A 13,903-nucleotide genomic window follows, 5' to 3' on the forward strand; every position below is an offset into this window, starting at 1 on the left:
TCATTATTTCCCATCTGCACATATTAGAAACTAAGCAATAAAATGCATGGCTTTCAGTAACAAGATAAAACCAAACATTAAGTTTGTTCTTTGAAAATATTTTCTTAATAATAAAATGATTTACCCATAAAATATTGAAAGGTTAAGTACTAAAATAGCTCTGAAAAATATTAATTAATTAATTTTGAACTTGTAAATTGAAGTTAATTGGAGCGAAGAAGAAGACCGTCTTAGTCCCAAAATGGTAAAACTGTCATTTAGTTCATTAAAATATTATAAAATATTATTGATACTTATCGTTAAATTTCTAATCCTATAAAGCAACTTCTTAGGGCATGTTTGGTTCGCTGTATTGGATTAGAGGTGTAATGGAATAGAGGTGTAATAGCAAATCAACTGTTTGGTTGAATGTAATGGAATAGAGGCGTAATAGTAATCTTGTGTTTGGTTGAATGGAATAGAGGTGTAATAGCATAATGGAAAAAACTAAATGACTAGAATACCCTTAGCATAAATTTGTTTTGGTAAATGATTATTGTTATTGTTATTTAAATTTTAATAATATTATTATTATCAATAATAAATAATTTAATCATATTTAAACATAATTATTATTAAATATATTTTAATTAAAATATATAATTTAATAAAATTCTTAATAATTAGCGAAATTTGTTTTGGTAAATTATTATTGTTATTGTTATTTAAATTTTAATAAGATTATTAATATCAATAATAAATAATTTAATCATATTTAAACATAATTATTATTAAATATATTATAATTAAAATATATAATTTTATAAAATTCTTAATAATTAATATTCTTATATGAATTTACTTAAATCATAATATATGATACTATAAAATATAAATTAACATAATTATTATTAAATATATTATAATTAAAATATATAATTTAATAAAATTCTTAATAATTAATATTCTTATATGAATTTACTCAAATCATAATATATGATACTATAAAAGAAAATTTGAAATAATTAATATTAAATATATTTTAATTAAAATATATGATTTAATAAAATTTAAAATAATTATAACTAATAAATTATATTTTATGAATTTGTATAATTTAAAATAATTATTATTACATATAATTTAATAATAATATATAATTTCATAAAATTCTTGATAATAAATTTTCTTATATGAATTTATACAATTTAAAATAATTAATATTAAAAGAACTAAAAAGCACGTCCCGATGAATTTGGATAAATGATTGTCTAGATGCACTTGAATCAATAAATTCATTCTTGATGTAAAAACCTTTTTATATTAATTTATATAATTTAAAATTTCAAAATACTAATAATATAAATAACCACTTATTAAAAATACATATAGAATGGATCTAGATAAATAGGTGTCCAAATTCAATTGTATCTAGATAATATTCAAATAATAAACATAAAACAGAATGGAATGAAGAGGGCAGACAGTAAAAATTTTGCCATGAAAGTATGACTGCGGATGCCTGCTAAATAGAATGCATGTCTTACAAGATCCACCTTGTTTCTCAAATGATTGGATAATTTTTTCTCACACAATTATTTTCTTATCATTACAGCCTAATCTCTCCAACCCAAATCACCGCACAAGAGAAAAAGGGGTTAAAACAACAGAAACGGTTCAGAAATTCTAGTCGAGACCAAAAGCTTGGCCATTAAATTCACAAAGATGTCAATAGCCCCAGTAGTCATTTCGGATCTCATCATCGAATTTCTTTTTAAGCTCTGGATGTTTCTCAAAGTACTCGTCTGCGGTCATGGTGCTGATCTTTTGCTGTTCATAAAAAAAGATAAAAAATTCAGCAATTGTGATTTGGAACACAACAACACACATTTCGGCATTGTTTTATTTATTACCTTAAGTTCTTGAACCTCGGCAATTTCTTTCTCCAATCGCTCAGACTCTTTCAAGGATTTCTCCTCTGCCTCTTTCAATTCTACAAGCTATAACCACAAATAAATAGCACATCATTCAAGGAAAAAACTTGGAGACAGGGTAAAAGAGAGTCAATTATCCTGTTGATTCTCACCAATGCATCAAATTTTGGTTTGTATTGAGGAGTGACGGTGTCAACAAACTTGGGGATCTCTACACCTGCAACGGAAGAGTATATAACATTTGTAACGGTGAATCCCTCAAAACTCCATCCAAACCTTACAACAAGCATGATAAATATGATTACTTCGACTGCTAGAAATTGCAGACAAGTGAGAATTGAGTAGCTAGATGTCCATATTTTCTTCATTCTACTTTGAACATAAGTATAGGAGTATCTCAAGTTTTGGTGTCTACAAGAATCTGATCACATAATAGCATTATTGAAATGAAACATCTACGGCATTAATCTGAAATTGTTAAATGCTAATAGCATTCAACAAGTGAATTGCACACAAATAAGAATTGTATTTGCAAACAAAATAGCAGCCAATTTAAACAATGTCCTCATTGGCAATTGATTTCCATTTAACTTTCAGTGAAGTATGGGGCATGGGCCGATCTAGGAAAGATCAAGGAGATCTGGAGTGGAAAATGATTGATAAGCGTATTACATAAACTCGAGTGCAAGTGTCGATCAAAGCTAAATGTCCAAAATGGGTATGTTTAACTTTTTTCCAAGAATTTGTAGGGTCCTTGAAGGGTCATATCCCCATATCTATGGTCCAGATATAGGTCAGGCATTGATATTTCCGTAAAAAACAGTCAGAGAAATATAAAGCAATAGCAATAAAATCCATACTTTACTAATACCCCTTCCAAAACCCCAAAAATTGAGAGTGAAGAAAGGAAAGAGCTAGCTACTTAAGGTGACCATATCAGCATCCAACTAAGTAATAGTTCCCTTGTACCATAGAGATGATCTTTAAAGTAACAAATTCAGGAAGTGGCACCGCATGAGGAACACAAACATGTGGAAGCCAAACAATTTATGATTTTATAGACCTGCAACTGATCTAAGCATAACCATATATAGGATGACTGGAAAATTGGATAGAGAGTAGGCCAAATATGATAACTATCAAATTAACTTACTCTCATATGCCTCTTTGTACATATCTACCAGGCGAGAGCCAATTCCTTTTCTATAGTACTCCCAGTTAATGGGTTCAGGTTCCTGCTTAAGAAATCGGATTATTAACAAGATAGGACTGAAACCTTGAACAAAACTAAAATTTCCTTAAAAATGAAAAAAAAAAGGTTCCAAAATCAAACCTTGAACAAAAAAATTCAACCTTATTGAAAATTTATTTCAATATAAAATATTAAAATCATCATTAAAAAACTAAAACCTTAAGATCTAATCAACGGATTAACCCAACAAATCTATGAAAAAAATCAATAAAAATGCTAAAAAGGAGCTAGGGATTAGAGAGAATACAAGAAAAAGACCTGGCTGAATTTGGTTTGTAAAGTAGAGTTAACTTCATCAAAAGTGCGACGAAGAGTAGCGAACTCTTTGCGAGCCTCATCGGAGACCAAAAGCTTAGCCATCCCTTCCCAATCAATGTTCTTTGATGCTTTGAACGCGACATCGACGACTTTCTTCCCCGGTCCGCTCATTTTTCTCGCACTTTCTCGCTTCCCAAACGCGAGACGGTGGAGATTTGGTTCGAAGAAAACTGCTGTTGATGTTGGGAGGGAGAGGGTGGGGTGGAGCAGCAGATTTTGGCTGGGGAGGGTAAAACAGAAGCGATTAGCTAATCCTTACTTTTGAAACGGAATGGCTAATCGTTGTTGAAGCAGAGAAAATGAGGAATACATCCGTGTTGTAATAGGCCTGTAATAGGCAATACATCAAACCAAACACGGGATTAAGTGGGGATTAGTGGGGCCCACAGATTAGGGGTGTATTGGCTAATCCAATACACCCAACCAAACACGCTCTTAGTTTCTCCCATAATAATAACACATGATAGCTGATCTGATGTGACGTTAATTTTTACGTCACGTATTTATATGCATTGCAAATAATTTTGTGTTATTTTTAAAATTATTAAATAATATATTTTTATAAATTTTAAAATATATATTTGCTAATTAAATGATAAAAAAATAAAAATTATTGAGAGAATAAAATAATATTTTAAAAGTAATGGAAATAAAAAATGGAAAACAATTTATGGTAAAATATTAAGTACTTAGATGAAATATTTTTCATTTAAATATGAAATAAGATTTCATCTACAAAAATTATTACTCTAATAATTTATTGCCTTTGATATTCACAATTATGTTAATATTATTAAAATAAAATAATAGTAAATAATAATAACTAAACATCTCAAATAATAATGAAAATTATGCATTTTTATTGATGGAAAACAAAATCAATTAAATAATGTTAAAATATTTTTTAATAATTCTTTAGATGTTATTTGAAATGAAAATCTCTTGCTCATTAATATATTTATAGTGCTAAGTATTAGTTTTAATTGGTATATAACTGTAACACTAATTAACTGACAATTAATCTAAAATAATAGGTGTAATTTAATATGGATTCAAAGTCTAATTATGTGATAATGTGGAGTGTGCCTCGTATTTACAAGCTGACCACGACATCCCAATGAGAAGATTGGCCACGTCCCGCCCGTGATTTTTTGTCCTCTTCTTCGGAGGAATTTTTCCACATAAATATTTGTGTGTTTGTTTTTCTCTACTTTTACTTTTATTTTCTCGTTGCGTATACGGGTCGATCCCCAATAGATAATAACCATTACATTATTAATAAAAATATGTTTAATAAAATTATTATATTATATTATATTATTGATTTATATATTTTAAAAATATGAGAAACATAGATAATACAAAATACTAATTCTTAATTGATCTATTTCTTTATTATAATTTCTCAAATTGATATAAGTCATAATATTTTTCAAGTTGGGATTTATGTTGAACCGAACCGCTTTTATTATACATAATTAGTTTTATAAAAATTTAAATATTAAATTTAAGTTTAAAATAAATTTATTTTCTTTTGAGTTTGGACATATAAATTAAGAATAAATAAATAAATAAATTTATGCATTATAGATTAGGTTACTAATATATTGGTATTATCCTTTTAGATATACAAGGTTAATCTCACACATTTATTTTTATTAATTATAAAAAAGTGATGTTAACCCAATTAATTATTATCATATTTAAATTAAGATCATATTTATATATAAAATATTTATTTAATTAAAATTTTTATTTGTATTATTTTCAATAATTTTATGGATTTATAATTTTATTAATTAATAATATATTAAGTTATTTTTAACTAAATTTTTAAAAGATATGACCAAATTAATTAATTTCACATTAATATACTATCATATTAATTAATATTACTATTATTATTATTATTATTATCACATAATAATTATAATAAATTATTTTTCAAATGTCAATTTTGTAATATAAATAACAATAAAAGATATTCTAAAATTTTATTCTAATTAATTCATATGTATATGTTGTATTATAGATAGATAAGTTTGGTTCTTTTACTTTGCTGAATTTTAAGATTAAATATCTATACTTTAATTTGGCATAAATTAATCTCTTATCTAAATATTTAATACCCTTAACTTTTCTTATTAAAAAGCTTATGTGTTATTGGTTTTAAAAATCAAAAATCAATATTTACTTAAGTTTTTTTTTAATTTCCTTTAAATCCTTAATTTTGGAGTAAAACTATAACCACCTCAACTTGACCTAGACCCGAATCGAAGAGATCACATTCACCACCGAGGTGGCTTGGTCTTTTAACAAAACAATTTTTCCATTTTAAATCTGTTTTATACAAGGAAATACCTCATTCTGATCACTCTAAAACTAACATCAATATAACAATGGAAAATCAATAATCTTTTTATATTAAATTAACTTGTTTAATACACTTAATAAATAAACAACATTCTAAAATCATTATCAATAAGAAATATCAAGTATAAACCATTCAATCTATATAAATAACTATTACTAACATGCATCATAATTGAAGTAATTAAAAATAATTATTCCATACCATGATTTTTAATAAAATAAAAATAAATAATAACAGATCATTAGCAAGAACAAGCCGAAACCCTTCAGATGTTGAGTATGCGTCCTAGTCCATTAGGTTATCTGAAAAGATGGAAATTAGGGGGAGTGAGCTATGGAAGCTCAATGTGAGTCCTTTCACAATAAAACCAAATCAATATTTGAATGTCCTATCAATCATAATAATCAAATTCACATAATAATCCGATCAATACGATAATTTAGTTTTCGTCACTTAGACAAACAAAACGTTAACATTCAGTTGAATTTAATTGAACAATTCAACTATAGAGCCGTAATGTCACTCTCTTTAGATATGTGCACATTTATCAATTCGGTCGTTTCAACATGTACTTTTCAATGAGTATGCATAGTATATCATGCAACATTTTTTTAACGTTTCATTTAACATTCGTTAATCCTACCCCTAACCACTAGCTCTCTAAATAGGGAGTTCCTCAGAACCCCCTCTACCTTTTTACTCCGCTCGTGGACTTTTACCACTACATTTGTTGAAATTTGGTAATTGCAGATAAAAGTTATTGGTAACTACGAAAACATAGCCATTCCAAGTAGAAAGCTGTTGGAGGGATCGTGATAGCATAGTGCGAAAACGTCACATTTAGGGTCTGCTGTAACTGTGGGTATACAGTAAGACCATCGCAGTTGGAATCTGCTATGACTATGAATACACAGCGGACATTCATATAACTGCGGAGTTACGATTGCTCGCAGATAATAGCTGTTAAAGGGATCGTGCAGCACAGTGAGATTGTAGTTGGAATCTGCAGTTCTGTGGATACACAATCAATCATTCGTATATGCAGTCAATAAGAGTTCTCGTTCTTCCTCCTTTAATATCATCCCCTCCCACCACATGCATATGCAATGCAATCTTTCTTTAATGCATTCATTCATTCAATCATTAATACTTTCAACATTCTATTTCATTGCATAATAGCGATATTCACGATTATATCCATCAATCAATAGTTCAATCACTTAGGCATACGAGACGTTCATTCGACATTTATAACATTGATAAACATAAAATCATTCATGGATCAAGCAATCAATCAAAAGTATTAAAATCATAAATTCATTCATTTATATATTCAATCATTCTAACCCTAGTCTAGGACCTAATTGCGTAATCTAGTTCTCTAGAAGTAATTAAAAACCTACTCAGGGTCTGATTTGCATAAAATAATAAAAGATAAGGAAAAATTGTAATTTTTTAGATTTAGGGGCCACACGGCTATGTGATCGAATCGTGTGTGAAGCCCTAGACATGTGCAAGACGGATGGGTGAAGTGTAGGAGCCACCTGGTCGTGTGACTGGACTGTGTGCGAAACGAAGATGTGCGGGGAGACAGGGGGACATGGTTGTGTGTGATGCTGTATGATCCACACTGGCAGGCCACATGCCGTGTAGTAGGCCGTGTGCGACTGGGTAGTTTCAGATTTTGACTCGATTTTTCGTAAAAGAACACACATTTGACTTTTCGGGGTCTCGGGCGATTACCCTTCGTTCAAGCTCGATCTAATCACCTATAAGGGCTTTTCAATTGACAAAATACAAGAATCAAGAATGAATTTTCAATGTTTGTGGAGGTTTTTGGCAAAAACATTAAAGATTAATAGGGGATTAAAATATTTAACGAAAAAAATTCCAAAATTGGTGAGTTTTAATGAATTGAAATGAGAATTCTTATTGAAATTTTATGACAATTCGGGATGTAATTGACGGAAAAATCAATCAGTAGAGAATGAGTTGAAATTGGGAATAGATTTTGATTTGAGAACAAAAATAATTATCAATAATGGAGAGAAAATATTTTCAAAGGAAAAGACGAAGAAGAAAAGGGAATAAATAGAAATAAGGAAGATAAATTTTATTAAGATTTGAAATAAGGAAGATAAATTCTATTTGAATTTTGAAGAAGGATAAGATATGAATTCTAGATAAATTTGAAAAAGATAATCAATATCCTATTATGATTAGGATAAGGATTAAATGCTAAGATTAAAAAAACTTTAGGGGCTATTTTAGTAATTAAACCATTTTACCGAAATTAACAAAAAAGGTAAGGAGTTGGCATGACTTAAACCCAGGTGTGTTAGGGAGAAAAGAGCAAGCTTAACCATTAGGCTACTACCTATATCATATTCATTTTTTACCATAACTAATTCTTATCCTAACTTGGTTTCCATTCTTAATTGCTTGAAAAATAAGGAGGAAAAATGCAAAAAGTGGGTTCAAACTTTAACTTTCTAAGTAATTTATTAAACTCTTAACTACTAATAGTAAAACTCAATTCATATTGTTTTTAGCCACTTAATTGTATATATCTATTTCGTACTTAGCCTGTCTATTCTTTATTAGCTTATACTTTTAATCAATTATTTTATTTAACCTATTGTTTTTAATACTCTTCTATTTTATTTTTATAAATCATAATTAATACTCATGGTTAGAGGTGTCCATGGGCCGGGCCGAACTCAACCAAAAATTTAGGCTTGTTTGCTAGGCTTGGCCTCGGCCCAAAAAATAGGCCTAAAATTTTTCCCAAGTTCGAGCCGGATAAAAAATGTTGAAACTTGGGCCCCAACCCGCCTGTATTAATTTTTATATTATTTTAAAAAAAATATAATACATAAAAAAACTAAAAATATTAAAATAAATGTTTCCCAACAAATTGAAAATAAATTTAAAAAAGTATATACACTTAAATAACACTAAGATAGGTGTAACTTAACAATCAAATGCCTCTAAAATAGTAACAAAATTAACAATAAAACAAAATTTATATAATATCTCAATAATAACAACAAAATAGTATCAATATAGTAGTGAAATGGTAGCAAAATAATAAGAAAAAATAACAAGAAAATAGAGAAAAAAAATCAATAGGTTTTTTGTATATTCGAGCCGGGCCAAAAAAGTCTTACCCGAGGCTTGACCTGTTTTCTAAACGGACCTTTTTTTTTGCCAAACCCTTTTTTTGAGCCTATATTTTTACCTAAACTCTCCCACTTTTCGGGTGGGCCTTCTCGGCACGGCCCATAGATAGGTCTACTCATGGTCAAGACTCACTATTAATATTTTAATTCACTTTTACCCTTTTTCCATTTAGGTCCTAACTAAATTAAAACACATCATTTTCAAATTAGACCTCCTAATCAAGTTTCATTTTTTTAAACTAACCCCCAATTGTTTTGGGATGTTACAAAAAGCTTTCAAACTTAAAAAAAAGAAAAAAAAAAGACAATAAGCTCCTACTCTTTTTTTTTTTTTTTGCACTCAATTGATTACTTTAACTTTCAAAATGCATAAAAAAGACCCTCAATTTTTTTAAAAAAAACTAATTAAGCACCCTTTTTTTTGCACTCAATTGGTTACTTGAACTATCAAAATGTATCAAAAAGGTCCTTTGACAGTTAATTTTAATAGTTGTCAGTTAAAATTAATTGTCCCTAATTTTTTTCGGTTAAAGCCATCCCGTGTCACAACCACAGGTGACATGTGACAAAAAATTATAAAAAATAGAAATCAATAAAAATTATAAAAGTTATTAAATTTTATTCAAAATTAGAAAAAAATTGTAAAAAAATATAAAAATTGTAAAAATTTATAAAAATCATAAAAGATTATAAAATGTATAAAAAAAGCTCTTTAACCATTAACTTTAACAGTTGACCATTAAAGTTAACAACCCTATTTTTCCAGCTAAAGCCATCATGTGTCGCAACACTGCGTGACATGTGGCGAAAAATGATAAAAAATAAAAATCAATAAATGTTATAGAAAAATTATAAAATGCTTCTTTTGGAATGATAATTTTTATAATTTCTTTTACGAATTTTATATTTCTTTAAAATTTTTATAATTTTCTTACGATTTTATAAAATTTTAAAATTTTTATATTTTTACGATTTTTATAAATTTTAATTTTTTAATTATTTATTAAAATTTAATATTTTTTATAAATTTTATAAATTTTTATTTTTTATAATTTTTTCCGCACGCCACGTCGTGGTTGTAACAAAAGGTGGCTTTAACTGAAAAAAATTAGGAGCAATTAACTTTAAAGGTCAATTGTTAAAGTTAACGATCAAAGGGCTTTTTTGATGCATTTTGATAGTTTAAGTACCCAATTAAGTGAAAAAAAATGTAGGGGGTTAATTGTTTTTTTTTTTTAAATTTAAGGGCATTTTTTATGCATTTTGAAAGTTCAAATACCCAATTGAGTGCAAAAAAAAAACAGAGACTTAATTGCTTTTCTTGAAAAAGTTTGAGGGCTTTTTACACCCTTAAGCCAACCTTTTTCAATCATAAAACCCCATTTCACTTTCTTGCCTAAAGAATATAGACACCCAATTTTGTTCAACTCCCTTGATCTGAATTTCAGGGTGATTGGTCTGTAAGTCTTTGAAAATGCTTGGACTTATTTGAATTTTTAGCTTAATCTCGAGATGAGATTGAATTTTTAACATTCAATGATGGAATAATTATGAATTAATTTTTTTTAGGAATTTAGGGGTTATTATATTTTGTTGATGTGAAAAAAGTAACGATAAAAGATAAAAATAGAGAGTAGATGTGCGAGTATGTATTGCATATTTTAGACCTTAATTCACTCACATTTGCATTATTCTTAAGTAGGTTTTTAGTTAATTTTGAGTTAATAGGTTCATTTTACAACTAGTTGTAGTTTTAGATTATTTTAGTGTTTTTATATTATTTTTAATGCTTTTAAATAAATAATTCTTTTCAAGGTCTTTTTGTAGGCATTGGATTTAGTTCGAGGGAGGAAAATGATTTTGTAATAAGTGGAGTGAGTAAAAAGTTAGAAAGTGAAGAAGTTTGAATCTTGGTGTAGATTCTTCAAGCCATGGCCTTAGCCCAGTTTTGCTAAATACTGGTTCGAGATTTTATCCTAGAAAAGCCTTTAAATAACAGAAGAAAGGGTGTTCCCTTTATTTTGAGAGCTTTTGAGTTTTATTTAGTTACTTTTCTTAGTTTTACTTTTGTTAGCCATATAACTTTTAACTTCTGAATTCTCTTGTGAATTGTAGCAACTATTTTAGAGATTATTTAAGATAGTCATGCTTCATCGCTATATCTCTTATATTGTTTGTCAATTTACAATAAGTTAATTATTTATGTGGTTGGGAAATTCACAAGTTAATGGCTTAGTATTCAAAACAGGAGTAGAACTTTATTTAGGATTAGGCCAAGGCAAAACTATCAAGCCATGGTGAGACTTGCTTGCTACACCTCCGAGATCGAGCCAAAACAAGTAAAGGATGCTTTGAGGGATGTTAATTGGATCCAAGCCATGCAGAAGGAGTTAAGACAATTAGAGAGAAATGAGATTTGGAAACTGGTGCCTAGGACTTCTAATTGTAACACAATTGACACAAAGTAGATTTTTAAAATAAAACATATGAGCATTGTTGAGAATGTGCCTTAGGCTTGTTGAATAATAGGTCTGTTGACCAAGTCTTTAGGGATTTTTAATTCTGTGGCATGATTTATGAGTAAGTTAAGTGACTGGATATCAACAAGATATATTTTCTGTTATTTTTTAGTTATATAATCTGAATAATACAATAGATTATAGTGTGCTTTCAATATATTTTTTCTTTCATTTTTGTGTTCCATATTTTTTACTAAAATACCAACAATTGGTATCAGAGCTCTTATATATCTTAAAGGATCTGTGAGTTGAGAGAAATACATAAGCTTTAGACATGGAAGCTGACACAACTTTTCTCATATTGTTCTACCAATTTTTGATGGTGATAACTATCAAGTTTGGGCTGTTAGAATGACAATCTATCTTGATGCGATGGATCTTTGGGAAGCAGTAGAAGAAGACTACGATGTTTCGTCATTACCAGCAAATCCAACAATGAATCAACTAAAGACTCACAAAAAGAAAAATTCAAGGAAGTCCAAGACTAAAGCATGTCTTTTCTCTACTATTTTAAACAAAATATTTACAAGAATCATAAATTTGGGGTCAGCGAAAGAAATTTGGGACTACCTCAAGAAAGAATACCAGGGTAATGAAAGAACAAAAAATATACAGGTGCTCAATTTGATCAGAGAGTTTGAAATGTTGAAAATGAAAGAAACATAAATCATTAAAAACTATTCTGACAAGTTGGAGGGTGTAATCAGCCCAATTTGCCCGGGCCCAATAACAGTTCAAATTACAAAACAAAACAGCAGGCCCAATGTAATGGCCTAAATTCAAGGTTATCAGAACAGTGGTTTCATAGCCACAAATCTGATTTAAAAATAAATTTATTTTAATATTTTTGCATGAATATTGATATGATAGGAAAATCGTATAAAAATATAGATAGAAGAATTTTACCGATTTAGTGGTTAGTTAGAAAATGAAATTATTGAAGAAATTGGGTAAAACCAAGGTATCGAGACCTCGATCTCGTAAAACCGAGTCAAAAATATTTTTATAAATATTTATGAAGTGTTAGTAATATGGTATTAAAATTTCGTTAGAAAATTTTAATGTTTGGGTAGTCAATTAAGTGAAAAGGACTAAATTGAAAAAGGTGTAAAAGTTACTAGAATGATTAAATAGCTCAATTGTTAAATAAGGAGGGACATAAATTGCAAATAAGCCCAAAAGGAGATATTTTGGGTGGCATAAGCTGAGAAAAATCAGGAGAATTTGTGAAATAAGGGTAAAATAGGAAAGTAACAAATTTTACTAACATAAAAATGGGACCAAATTGGAATATTTAGAATTCTCTTTATTTTTCTTCATTCTCATCAGCCAAAAACGTCCTAAGGGTTTATTCAAGCTGATTTTTCATAATTTTTGCACCAAGTGAGTTAATCCTTACATTTTCCTTGTAATTTTTGTGTTTCTAAGACTTTTACAACTAGGTCCTATTACTAAATTCATTAGTTTTTTATTTTATGAATGAAATTGAAAGTTTCTATGAATATGTGCTGGAATTTTATGATGAAATAGCATGAAATTGAAGCTTTAATTTGTTTATGAGATGATTTTATTAGGTAATTTCAAAAGAAATTGATTTGTAGGACCTAATTGTGAAAATGTTTGGAATTAAAGTATAGTGCTAAAATTCTGATTTCGAAAGGTTTTAAAGTAGTTTAAAGTGATAAAATAAAGTGTTAATTTATAAAAATAAGCTCAATTGAGCAGGGATGAAATTATCATTTACTGAAAGCTTAGGGGAAAAATGGTAATTAACATCATGCACAAAAACAGTTTTGGACAGCAGCAGTAGTCTAAATTTGAAAAATCACCAAAAAATTTATAGATCGAATTAGAGGATGAAAAAAAATATGAAATTAAATATTATTGAGTCTAGTTTCTTATAAAAGAAACGGTGTAAGAAATCGAATTGTAAATCATGAGATATAATAGATTTTGTGAGATAAGGTCATAATGAATTCGGGTTCCCCTGTTCTGACTTTGGAAAATCATAAAAAAATTGGAGAAAAATAATTAGGGGCTTAAATTTATATGTTTAAAATACTTAATGATTCTATTTTCAAAAGAAACAAATGAGAACATCATCTGAATTCTGTAAAAGGAGATAATTAATTTTTAGTTAAGAGGGGTCGGAACTGTCGAATAATGAAACGAGGGAAACTTTAAAGAATAAAATGTACTTATTGGCTAAACAAAAAATTCTGAAAATTTTATGGTAAGAAGATATATGAGTCTAGTTTTTGGGAAAATTAGTGGATCTTAATTTGGAGTTCCGTAGCTCAAGATATAAATAATTTAGTGACTATGACTTAGTGAGACAGCTTTGA

The 13,903-nt window shown here is 28.3% G+C and overlaps 1 protein-coding gene across 2 annotated transcripts; it reads right to left on the reverse strand.

The window, feature by feature from the left end:
• Nucleotides 1–1,614: 1,614 nt before the first annotated feature.
• On the reverse strand, nucleotides 1,615–3,862 carry LOC128034717 (ATP synthase subunit d, mitochondrial-like). Of its 2 annotated transcripts, none has more exons than XM_052623546.1 (5): nucleotides 3,424–3,862; nucleotides 3,067–3,148; nucleotides 2,066–2,130; nucleotides 1,893–1,979; nucleotides 1,615–1,803 (listed from the first exon to the last, which is right to left on the reverse strand). In XM_052623546.1, exons 1-5 carry the CDS (start codon nucleotides 3,592–3,594, stop codon nucleotides 1,708–1,710), a joined length of 501 nt encoding a protein of 166 aa, XP_052479506.1. In that variant the 5' UTR covers nucleotides 3,595–3,862; the 3' UTR covers nucleotides 1,615–1,707. The 2 variants fall into 2 exon arrangements, with proteins under 2 accessions (XP_052479506.1, XP_052479503.1); XM_052623543.1 differs by having other exon boundaries at nucleotides 1,615–1,809.
• Between the last annotated feature and the right edge of the window lie 10,041 nt (nucleotides 3,863–13,903).

Source organism: Gossypium raimondii, chromosome 2, assembly GCF_025698545.1.
Source record: "Gossypium raimondii isolate GPD5lz chromosome 2, ASM2569854v1, whole genome shotgun sequence".
Taxonomy (NCBI): Eukaryota; Viridiplantae; Streptophyta; class Magnoliopsida; order Malvales; family Malvaceae; genus Gossypium; species Gossypium raimondii.

Excerpts from the sequence above, each read along its gene's own strand:
- LOC128034717 (XM_052623543.1), bottom strand. The coding sequence starts at position 3,594 with ATGAGCGGACCGGGGAAGAAAGTCGTCGATGTCGCGTTCAAAGCATCA. Across the intron at positions 2,131-3,066 it reads GTACAAAGAGGCATATGAGA|GTGTAGAGATCCCCAAGTTT; the intron begins GTAAGTTAATTT and ends CTTCCGTTGCAG. Across the intron at positions 1,810-1,892 it reads CCGAGGTTCAAGAACTTAAG|CAAAAGATCAGCACCATGAC; the intron begins GTAATAAATAAA and ends TTTTATGAACAG.